The sequence below is a fragment of the Delphinapterus leucas genome, chromosome 6 (assembly GCF_059928025.1).
Source record: "Delphinapterus leucas isolate spDelLeu-1000000601 "Yukka" chromosome 6, BTC_Dleu_Yukka2, whole genome shotgun sequence".
NCBI classification, from domain to species: domain Eukaryota; kingdom Metazoa; phylum Chordata; class Mammalia; order Artiodactyla; family Monodontidae; genus Delphinapterus; species Delphinapterus leucas.
Genome location: NC_143134.1, coordinates 90,282,368 through 90,294,440, shown reverse-complemented (window position 1 = coordinate 90,294,440; position 12,073 = coordinate 90,282,368). Strand labels below are relative to the sequence as shown.

Below are 12,073 nucleotides of genomic sequence, written 5' to 3'. Positions count from 1 at the left end.
CCATGTCACTCACCTGTAGCTCCAGCTCTGCTGTCTCCCATACACACCCCTTCTCCAGGCAAAGCTGAGCACGTGGCCTCCAAGAATGCAAAGCTTTTTAACTGTCCCCGGTTGTCTTAGCCACACAATTTCAGCCCTGCATTCAAGGAATTACAGCCCTTTCCAGGCCAGCACAGATTTGCCATCTCTCCATGGATGTGGGTAGCAGGTAGCGGAGTCTTCACTCAGAGGGAGTTGCACGTTTTTTCACTTAAGGCGCGCACCTGTTCCTTTCTAACAGCTTAAGCAAGTGTGCCTCCTGCTTCTAGATGTGACAAGGCAATTCTCCAATGAAATGACCCTTCACTGAGGAGCAGAACTTGCCACAGGCTCTGTAATTAGAACATTGTCAGCCTTAAAAAATCTTGATTTAAATTTCAGTTCTTTACAGGAATTATTCTCTCTTGAAACATAATTGCACTCCGAACGATTTCCTTTAAGCTAAGGGTGACATCTCTAAATACGTTATTATGAGCTGCTGTATTGCTCAGTGCTTGCACTTCATTAAGCATTTGCTCTGCTCATTTGAAAATGGTCCTGGAGTCCAAATTGACGCATTAATAGAGCAGGCGCCGGTAAGCGTGTGGAACTCGGTCCTGGATGGAAGAGATGTGGGAACAGCTGAAGCAAGAAGAATCAAAGCTCAGAAGGACTACAAACTGCAAACCTGTGTCCACACGGAGCTCTCGGCCTTGCCTGGGGTGGGCCTGGTCTCCTAGGAGCCGGGCCTCTAGGGCTGCTCACAAGTTATCGGTGCCCAAGGATGGGCTCTGGAGAAGGCGCAGGAGGTCAGAGCCCCAGCTTTCTCACTAAGTGACGCACCTTCAGTAAATTTGGACTGTGCTTTGGAAACCAAGCATCCACAAGTGTGGTGGCTAAATCTTGGAGCTGAGTGAGCAGGGAAAGGGCAGCCTGAGCACAGGCAGGTTGATGGAGGGGTTAGCGACCCGATGTGGCCAGAGTCCTGGGTGGGAGGCGGGAGAGGTCTGCTAGGGCCGGGTGGAAACAACACCCCACCCAGCATGCTGGTGCAGCTGGCAAGCTGCGAGGGTCACGGACATAGGGCTCTGCTCTGACCTCCGAGGAACCCACCCACTACCCATTCGGAGGATGCTGAGCATGGTGGGCACAGAGCCTGCGCACTCCTCTGGAGCTCTCAGGGGAATTGAGAAGATGGACAAGTAATCACAGTTCAGGAAGGCAAGTGCTGATGGAGGCGTTATATCCTCGGTGCAGCTGGAAGAAGGAAGGAGCTCTGCCAGTGGGAACCTGGAAGACTTCCTGGCAGAGGAAACACTACACCTGGACCTTGGAGAAGGAGGCAGGCAGGTTTTACTGAGCAGAGAGAGGAAGCACAGACAGGAGAGTGCCTGCATTGGGGCAAAGCTGGGGAGCACACATTCTCCCTAGATTCTATTGGCTTAAACCAGTCACGTGACTACAGTGGATACAAGGGAGGCTGGGAAATGTAGTCCCTGGCTTGGCAGTTCCATACTGCTGAAGAGAGAGCATCAGTTTTTGGAAAACAGCTCGCCTGTCATCCTGCCACACACTGTTTCCTACTCCGTAAAGTGGGGGTGATGACCCCTGTCCTGCCTACTTGTCAGGGCATTGGGGACTTAAACATTGTGCCTGCAGGGCAAGGCTTAAATTCTCATCTGCATCAGTAATAGGAAGAGGGGCCAAGTTTGGGGGCTTCTTTGTTTTCCTGAGGAAGTCCCTCAAAGCTCCTGAGGTCGAAAGACTCTCCTACAGTGTTTGCTGCTGATTCCCTGTCTGCTGCTGGGATTGAGGGGGCTCTTAGGTGCAGCTGCATTTCAGCCAGTCCTGGGCTCTGTTCCTGGCTGGGAGAGGTGCAGCTCAAGTCTGCTTCTTGGCTGGGATCTCTTCTGTCCGGGGCAGCAAGGAATCTTCACACCTTAGCAGGAATATGGCCAGAGGGAGAGTTCTCTTGGATAATGAGTGTGAATTCATGACACACCTCGGTTCAGAGCAAAAGTGAGTAGCTCTCTAGGAATTGCTTTCCTGATTGATCTTGGGCCTTCATCATTCTGCACATCCTAATAATCTCTGCACTTTGTTCACAGGAGCAACCAGGGCTTCATGCACATGAAACTGGCCAAAACCAAAGAGAAATACGTCCTGGGTCAGAACAGCCCCCCGTTCGACAGTGTCCCAGAAGTCATCCACTACTACACCACCAGAAAGCTGCCCATCAAAGGGGCCGAGCACTTGTCCCTCCTCTACCCCGTGGCTGTGCGGACCCTGTGAGCCCCTCCCTGCCCTGTGACAGGGCCCAGACGTGGAGGAGCCGGTGGCCCCTGCCGACCCGCCCGGCCGCTGTTGCCAGCCGTGTCCAGTTTGTGTCGTGTGTATGGTACTAGCACACCACTGCATGTCTCTAGAATGCTGTTGCCACTCATGGGGGCTGGAGAAGGCCTGGATAAAGACTGAGGGACGGCCAGCCCGCCACCGCAGCCCCCTCCCCCAACCCCTCTTCGAGTTTCTGTGAATTAAAATATTTGCAAATCCAAAGAGATGCCTTCCAGGATGAACAAAGGAGAGCAGCTCCGAGGGGCGGGGCGGGAGCTCCCGGGGTTGCGGCTCTTTGTTCTCCAGCCGTCAGGAATTCACACCTGTGTACGGGGTGCAGTTTTCCCACCGGGGCCCCACTGGTGCTGGGAGCCAAATGCTGGTGCTTTGAGAGCCCTGAAGGCCCTGGGAATCCCGCCTCCCCTCTGGTGTGTGTGTGTCAGCATGTGTGTGCGAGTGTGAGCACATACGTGGGAGAACATGGCCACACACAGATAGAAGCCCACTAATCCACTTTTAGTCATTCAGTGTGATCATTAGGAGATCTCCAAGGAATCATTGTGCAGTCAAGCAAAGGATTCAATTATTTATGAATAGGGTGTGTAAATAAAATAGTCATTTAATATATATTCTTATCCCTTTTTTTAATATACTGCAGTGGGTCTCTGAGGGGGCCAGTGATTACCTGCGGGTTTCGTCCCCAGAGCAAGGTGTGTCCCCTCTGGGCACGTGGGAAGGAGGCAGAGCCCCCAGCTCAGGGCTGAGGCAGCCGATGGGGCAGAGGGATTTGCTTTGCCCCCTGAGAGTCAAGCTGCAGGAAGGGACATTCAGGCTCCAGCAATGGTAGCCTCAAATGTTGACTCAGCACCCACGCTCCCCCTTCTGCCCACAGCAATGCAGTGATGGCAGGTCTGTGTTAACCCCTCAGGTGCACAGCACCCAGCAGTGCATAAAGGGCTCTCCCCATTAACTGGGGTCACTGCTACCCTGTGAGGCATTTAACATGTGGGGAAAAGGAGGCTCAGAGAGGGAAAGTAGCTTGTCTAAGTTAACACAGCCCATAAGCAGAGGATGTTCTAGAGCCAGTGCTTTGGCTCTACATGGCCTTGCTGTCATCCTGGGAGAAGGCAAATCCTGACCTCTCAGGGGACATGGAGCCAGAGCTCCTGGTCGTCCGCACTGCCTCCACACAGATAAGAACACCCGCACACACACTCCCACACTCCACCCCTATCTAGCCCCTGCCCTTGACAGGAGCGGGGGTCTTGCTCACATAGCGCAGACCCTCAGTGAGATTGCTGTTACTCAGTTCCCCTTCCTTTCCCTCCCACCCACCTACCACCGCACCATGCATGTTAAATGCAGTGGAAGAAAGAGAAGAATCCCACCCAGCAGCATGAAAGGCATGGCTTCCATCCACTGAAGGAGGTGCAAGGGATCCAGAGAGAGCACAAGTGTCAGCGCCTTCGCCAAGCACACGTCGGTCTGCCTGCCAGTGGTCTGAGCACAATGGAATTTCGGTGACCATCGTCCCCAGCAGGAGGGGGCTGAACCGAGTTTGAACATCACCAGCACTGCCAGGCCTTCCACGATGCTTCAGACTCACCGTTCACATTAGAGACAGAGGCCCAGCGAGGAGAGAGGACTTGCCCCGGCCGCCTGTCAAGCCAGGGCAGGGCAGGACTAGAATCCGTGCCCCTTTAGGTGGCTGCTGTGGATTTTAGTGGGTTGTGGCCAAAGCTGTTTCCTTGGCATCTGCTTCCTGCCCAGTCCAACTCTTGGGTCAGCCTCCCGAGTCCTCGTCTCAGTCCGGGCAGCCCGAGACCCTCCCATCCATGGATCCCACAGGCCCGTCCACCTCATGGTTGCCTCATTGCCTGTGGCCTGGGTCTAGTCTCCAAAGCCTCAATCCTGACCTTTTACCCGCTTTGCGTTTTCCAAAACATCCTTTAAGGCAGGAGTACCTGGAATGATTCACGCTTTCCTCTTTATTTATTTATTTTTCTGGTGAGTGAGAAGATGAGTGAGGAGTTGGCACTTATCCAAACAGAGGTGCCGAAGGAGACTGGATCCCAAGGATCCAGTTAGACGTTGGGGACGAGGAAGGCTGCCCATAGAGCTGGGGGTGGGGTGGATTTTGCATTAGTGCCTCATCCTCCAGCAAGTGCAGATTCCCACAGGGCCCTTCCTGAGGCCGCAGGTGGGGCAGTGCAGGAGCCCACGACCCTTCTCAGTGGACAGTCTTCAGAGCAGACCTCTCCTCAGAAGAGGCTCTGCCTGTGGTCTGAGGAAAACCGAGGCTGCTTCGCCCTCTGGTCTTGCCTTTGCTCTTTTAAGGGATTCCTGGGCCCTCCCTCCTTCCCCTGCCTTCGTCTTCCTGAAGTTTCCCTGGGAGGCCCAACCGGCAGCTCCCCATTGGGACTGAGGCCGGCAGAGGAGCCAGCTTACAGGATGGGAGCTGCTAAAAGGATTTTTTTTCCTTAATTTTATGAACCTCTCCCTCTTCTTCCTCTAATTGTGACCGTTTCCTCTGTCGGCGTGTATTCATGTTTTCTTGGACATCTAACAATTGAAACAGCTTTTCCCTTTCAGAAACACTCACATTCAGGTTACTGGCGTTGGTTGGGGTTTTGTTTTGGCTTTTTTTTTTTTTTTCATCTGCTGCCAATTAATGGGGGAAAAAATGAGCTGGATTTCTTTGAGGGAAAAAAAAAAGCTCCCTGCCACACAATATCTCGCCTCAGCATTTTGTCTCAGAACACAACCTCTAGCCCCTAACAGGCTGCATTGCTCAGAGCCACAGGACTGTCGGGTTTTTTCCCCTTTCTTTCCCTCCGTCGCTGGCTTTATTATTGACCATAATGCCCCGACCACTTCAGCAGTAATGTCCTTGAGCACTGAGGAGTCAGGGCCTTTTGGGCAGTGCCCCGCCCGCCCCAGAACAAGATGACAGCCCAGAAAGAAAGGAGGCTTTGTGGGGAGAGATGGCCCACCTGCCTGTCAGGAGAGAGGCTCACAGAGCACCTCTTCTAAAGAAAATGGTGAAAAGGCTCCTCTTCAGGAAACTCAGCCAATCCCAGCTGAGCTGTGCCTCCCCTCCCAGGGCAGTTCCAGGCTGGTGCCCCTCAGTGGCCAGTGGGTGAGCAGAGGGGAATCATGATGTAACTTCCAGGAAGGGCCTGGCATCAACAGGTGGAGCCCTTGGCAGACGCTCTGCTTCTCCTACAGTCACAGGACCCCGGAGATTGCCTTTTTAAGATTTGGAACACCGAGCTCTGGCTGGCTTCAGGGAAGTGCTTGCTGTCACTTGACCAAGGGCCCAGCAGGGACAGACATCCGGGCTTACCATGTGCTCTCACAGACCCCAGGGACAGTGCGTGCAAAAGTGGGCAGACAGGGCAGGCTGGCATTTAGAGTTGGCCCATCGATGCTCATGAAGGGTCCTGGCTGGATCAGATGGTCATCCAGCAAACTGCCATGTCATCCAGCAAACCGATACCTTCCAGAATCGATTACCAGCAAAGACAAATGGGGCAAGTTGTCCGGTGGAGCCAGCACAGCCCAGGGCTGTAGATGCAGGAGCACCTTCCAGAACCCCCCAGAGACCCACTCAGGTATCCCCTAGGCACTGACAGCCCCCAGCCCCTCCCCTTTCCTCAGGGCTGTTGTGTCACTGCCAGGAGCCTTGGGACTGCCACCTACTGCGAAAAAGTGTCCTGTAAAGATCTACTGATACAATAATTCTGTGCGATAAGCTGTATAATGTATATTTAATGTGAAGCTTTTAATATACAAGTGTCTTGTTTAAATGTACCTCACTGAGCACGCATGTTTTATTTCCTTAAAATGCAAACGTGTGCCCCAGGATCTAGTTTGATTGCCGCCTTCTCGCAGAAGCTGAAGTTCTGCCATCATCCCCCAAAGGTGGATCTTACAAGAAGAAGGAACCTTCCTGCTTCCTAATTAGGAGGAAGCTAGAGCCCTAGTGAGCTTGTTAAATGGAAACACATTAATTTGTTCAGCAAACATTTGTTGAGTGCCTACCCATCCTTGGGCCTGGTGGATACAGAGGAGAATAGGACCCAACCCCTACCCTCAGGAAGTTTCCAGTGTGGCGGAAAAACAAACAGGCAACTTACACGTGATGTAATAGACGGGGGCCGTGCGTGCCCAGATGAGGGGGAGTTGAATCTGCTTGCATCTGAGGAACAAGTTGGGCCTTGGCGGATGAGTGAGGAGCCTGGAAGCCTGGTGTTCCCGGCAGGTGGGGGGATGATCGGGGGAGTCAGATAGGCCTGGTGTGGCACAGCCTGCATGGTAGGAGATGGCAAGGTCTCTGGGCCTCCAAGGGCTTCATCCGGTGGAGGCAGAAGAACAGAGCAGGGCAAGGGGAGGGGCGTTAATCCCCTTGTGGCAGGAAGCCATTTTTGGTCTCCCTGAAGACTAGGAGATGCTGGCCTGTTTCCTGGAGAGCGGCAGGCAGGGAGTGACGGGCACACTGTTTCCCATTGTGTGCTCTCATGCCATCATCATGATGATGTCCTTATGCAGCCTGAGCAGGACGGTCTGTAGCCCAAGCCCCTTCCTCACACACAGGTCAGCACCTGAGGAGGCATAGGGACCCCCGGCTTGCCTGGAAGCCTGCTCTGGAGTGGAGGCCGACCCCCACCTGGCCCTGGAGGAACTCACTGCCTCTCCCTCTCTCCCAAGGTTGTGGCCCGCTGTGCCCCAGTGGGCCTCTTCCTCCCCCACTACCCCCAAGTCTCAGGCTTCGATTCCATATTCCAGTAACCCAGACAGAATCCACACCTCCAACTCCTAAGCCCTTCAGAGCACGCCCCCCACCACAGCACACACACACACACACACACACACACACACACACACACACACACACACACACGGCTCCCTGTTCAAGGGACGGCAAAGCCTGGCATGTTCCTGGGCCCACCAGGCCGATGCCAGTGCTCTGTGACCAGGAATATTTCCTGAAGAGAGGAGAAAAATGTCTCTGGTGGTCACTTTTTTGTTTGGGAGAGTTTTTTATTTCCGTTTTGGTTCAATTTAACAAACATGGAGCATGAAACAGGGCCTGGAACGAGCTGGTGACCTGGAGCAGGAAGCTGAGCACAGGAAACATCTTCCTCAACTAGTCGACAGGAAGTGGTGGACGACCTGCCCTCCCTCATCTATGCACAGAGACCAAGCGGCGTGGGCCAGAAACTGAGGTTCAGAGAGGGATAGGAGGTTGCTCAAAGACACACAGCAAGTCCATCTCCACATACCACCGGTGCTTGAGGGTGGCCAGCTCAGAGGGTTACCCTGGCCAGTGCAGCAGCTCTGGGAAGACTGGGGTAGGGGTGGGGATTCTTCTAGGACAGAGTTTATGAAGCAGTTCCTTCTCTCTTGCTCCCTCCTGAGTGGGAGCGTCCCAGCCTGCAGTGACTAGTATCATCTCTGGCTTTGGGGGACAGTTTTGAAGGGGCCATGATCTGACTGGGTGGCAGCATGTCACCAGTGTGGTTCTGGCTCCCTCATGTGGTTCTCTTCAGCATTGCAGCCAGTCTCAGGGGGAGGGGAAGGCAGCTCTTAAGTCACTTGGCCTGTTACACAGACAGAAACTGAAGCCCAGGCTCATATCCTAACTCCATCCTTTCCAGCTGTGTGACGTGGGCAATGTGCAAAAAGCTTCCATTTCCTCCACTGTAAAATGGCACGAGAAGTGACCTCACGGGTTATTGCAAAGATTACACACAGCCTTGGATGAACGCCCTTCGCATGCCTGAGTTTTCGTCAAACTTCAGACAACGTCAGCTACGATGAGAACAAGGTGAGCTTTCATAGGAAAGGCAGGGGTCATTACAGGCACAGGATTTCAAAGGAAAGAGGGTCTGGGGTTCCAGGAAGGCTGGGGCATTTTAGGAGGTGAAAGAGGAGTCCACTTTACAAATTAAAAATGCCCCAGCTCTATTGAACATCATGAAGGATCAGCGTTCAAGATCCTTTTCCTCTCCAGACTGAAGTCCAGAGCGCCTCTCTCCATTCCCCTACCGCGCATCTTCTGCTGTCCCATCTTTATTTATTTAAATTAATGCTAACATACTAGACTATTTAAACAATAAGCAGGTGTTGTGTTTACTATTTAAATAATTGTCACATCTGTTTATTTCAATATTAAACCTATTTATTGTCTTTATTGTTTAAGCATCAAATCCATGCAGTGTCTTTACTGTTTAAATATTAAACACATATCATGTTCATTATTTGTCTGTCTCCATCCACTAGAATGTAGACTCCATACAAGCAGGGGTCTAGGAGAGCTCCTGGCACATAGCGGGTGCTCAATAAGTATTTGTTAAATGATTTAACAATGGTAAAAGTTCCCATTTACAGCGGGCTTACTGTGTGTGCCCTACACATTGTGCACACACCGGTCCCCCACCATGAGAGCAGGTGAGAAACTGAGGCTTAGAAGGTGAAGTGGCTGCTGGGAAAAGCATTAGTTCAGTTTAGTGGTGGGGGCCCTGCGTTCCTGCTCTGTACCTCACACCCCAGAGGACAGTCACAGCCCAAAGGTTAGCAGGATCGAGAGGGAACTACAGAGTCCCTTCTTCCCAGAACAAAAGAGAAGGGTGACATTTAGAGCTTCGGGTGACATATTCCCTGAGCCTCCATTGCCCCCTCCATGCCCCCCATGTGAAGGAGAATGAGCATCCGTCGTGCTGGGTCTGCCATCGGGAAAGCCTCCCTCAGGGAGGCAGAAGGTGGGTTCAGGAAGGATCCTCATTCTGAAGTGGGGATATTGAGGCTCTGAGAGGGGGAGAGCTTTGCCCCAGGTACAAAACCAGGAAGTGGTGGTTCTAGGATTCAAACCCAGGTCTGCTGACCTTGCAACATGCCACGTCTAGTTCAGTGCATCCTACCTTTGCCTCGTCATATAGTTCACGTGGGCCTCTTGTAAATTACAAACTCCTAAGCCCTTCTGGGAGATTTTGAGTCAGTAGGTCTTGGGTGGGCGCCAGGAACCTGTGTTGGTAACAAGCTCCTCAGGTGCCTTATGATTAGAGAGTCCTGTGTAAAGGGCCAGTCTCCCCACTGCCCTGCAGCTCACCATCCACAGATCCTTCCCCAAGGGCCAGGCAGCAGTTCTCAACAGTGCTTCTGTTCTCAAAAATGGTGGAGGCGGTGCAGTCCCAGCCTCACCTCTTGATACATACTCAGCTCAAGCAGGTCACAGGACTTCCCTGAGCACACAAATGATGTGTAAACCAGAGGGAATAACTATCAAGTAACTGCTTGGAAGACCCAAAGACTATTGTGCAAATGTTTGATGTTGTTTTATTGACTCAGCCCGTGCTAGATAAAAATGTGTTTGTATTTCACAAGTATGTGTCACTTAGATACCAAGTAAAGTGTCCCAGGATCCCACCCAGAGGTCAGCAATTGTTCTGAGCCCTGAGAGCTACCAGGGGGCATAGGCTCTGCCCGTAGGTGTGCCTGGGACAAAGGCAAAGTTGGGGAACAGGAATGAGGTCAGGGAGAATGAGAAACCTGGTGTCTCCTTCCTTACACACATCCTCCCATCCCATGCTTCTTCTGGAGCCCACCTTGTTTTAAGTCCTAGTCATGCTTTATGGGTCACCTCTTCCAGGTAGCCTTCCCTGATTGCAGCTAGTGCATTTTCGCTCTTCTCTGCGCACTCACAGCACTTGGTATATGTCTGTTTCAAGCCCTGATCATTTCTCCTTAGGACTAGAGCCCAGTTTCCTCTCTGGGCTGCAGGCTTATTCACGCACACATTCCTGAGCCCTGCAGGTCCCTGGGTTTCAAACTTTAGGTTACTATTATGGGTCAGGGTATCAGTTTAGAACTGTTGCTTCCCAAAGAGTTTGAGAAGAACTGCCTGAGGCTTGTGTTGGAGCTAGAGAGGCCAACTGGCCTCTCCCCCGGAAATTCTGACTTCATAGTAGGTCTGCTAGAATCTAGCTTTTCAATCTGTAAAGTGCATACGAGTCACAAAGGATAGCACTGTGGGGCAGCTCTGTGTCAGGTAGTTAGGTCAGGAAAAGCAGCAAGAAGCCTCTGTGTAAGCTGAGCAATGAAGGGTGAACAGGACTTTGCCATGAAGCAGGCAGAGCCTTTGAGGCACAGAGGACATTGTAAAAGAATGCAGGGACGTGAACCAGCAGTGGCTGGCCTGTGGCTGGAGCCTGGGGGTGTGAAGGGGAGTGGCTGAAAAGGGAAAGGAAGGTCACTGACCCCTTGCTAGGGAAAGACTGCTGGTGACCTTATCTGGGCAGAGCCACTCACAGTAGCCAAGGCTCCACCGATGACAGCTTGCGTAAAGCTGTTTTTGTGGACATAAGGGCCCACGGAGCCTGAGTGCACTAGACAAGTTTCTAGAAAGCATTTTGGTGGGAGGGGGAGGGGAAGTAGAGGGTGCTTAAGCAAAGATCCAACAGCAACATTCCCATGGCCCTTTTCCTAAGAACCCAGACCCTCTCCACCAGCATTTTATTGGGGCAAACACCCTTTTTGCCAAGCCCTGAGCTGGAGGGTCAGAACCAACTCAGATAGCTCTGCCCTAGTAGGAAAGGGAGACACCTTCACAAATGATTATAACATAAGCAGATATTAGAGGTGCCCCAAACTTTGTGCTATGGGAAGGCAAAGGCAAGAGCAACCAAGTTAGCCCAGGTTAATCAGAGAATGCTTTTCAGGGGAGAAGGCAAAGGACCTTGAAGGCTTAACATGGTTGATTGCTGAGAGCCTGTGGTGAAAGGGGGGGAAGGGTCTAAGAAACAAGGATTTGCAAAACATTGAGAGACTGTGCATGGCTGAAGCACAGCATGTAGCTGGAGACGAGGTGAACAGATTAGGTAGAGGGGCCAGGACATCGAGAGCCCGCGAGCCAAGTTAAGGAGTTTGGATTTGTTGAAGAGGCAAAGAGGGAACACGTGGAAGTTTTTAAGCTGAAGACTGAGATGATCAAAACTGAGTTAGAGGATGTTATCCGACAGCGGATATGGAGGCTGGAGGTATGCAAAACAGTTTAAGACTGAAGAATGAATAAAACAATGGGTGGATGAGGACAGAAAAATGAAAGGATAACTTCATGATGAATCGTGAATCAGAAAATAGAGGTTTTTGATCTCCAACATTCATATGCCCAAGAAGAGCCAATTAAGGACCTGGGAGGTTTCTGACGAGGAACTAAGAGCTGGAGGAGCAGAGGCCAGGGCTGTGACCTGCAGCATAAAAGAAACGGACTGGCTCAGCTCCAGACATGCGTATGCCTGTCAACCTGGGATTCCCCTACTCTTTCAAGTCTGTTGTGCCCCAATTGTGTGTTTAATTTCAATCTTTCCTCCTCTTCGGGTTTTACCACAGGAGAATAACCTCTCTATTCTAATCTGAAATGAATTATTTATGCTTATGAACATGCTGGATGCCTGCCTGATTTATTTATTTTTCAAATAATACATCTGAATAGGAGTTCACACAAGACAGGGCAAACATAATTCTGACATAAATGCCTTTCCCCAACTGTTGCCCGATTTTAAACACTCCAAGCTACTGCGTGGCCTTGTCACTATCCTGTGGAGCCCCAGATCTATCTCTCCACACTAATTAGATGCCAGGTGCCTGCATCTGACAGTCAAGATTTGCACTGTCAGTCCCCACCACCTGACGTTTACAATCTTATCTCCTGCTGCTATGA

General features: G+C 51.7%; 1 protein-coding gene across 6 annotated transcripts in view; it reads left to right on the top strand.

Annotated features, from left to right (window-relative positions):
• SHB (SH2 domain containing adaptor protein B) overlaps positions 1 to 2,574 on the top strand; it is a 134,112-nt gene extending 131,538 nt beyond the window's left edge. For 2 of the 6 annotated variants that reach the window (XM_089913434.1, XM_089913423.1), the window contains one exon: positions 2,127 to 2,574. In XM_089913434.1, coding sequence (XP_089769560.1) covers positions 2,127 to 2,423 — 297 coding nt within the window. In that variant the 3' untranslated portion in view covers positions 2,424 to 2,574. The remainder of the gene's footprint in view (positions 1 to 2,126) is intronic. The other 4 variants (XM_022600264.2, XM_089913428.1, XM_089913424.1 and 1 more) reach the window with 3 other exon arrangements.
• Positions 2,575 to 12,073: the final 9,499 nt, after the last annotated feature.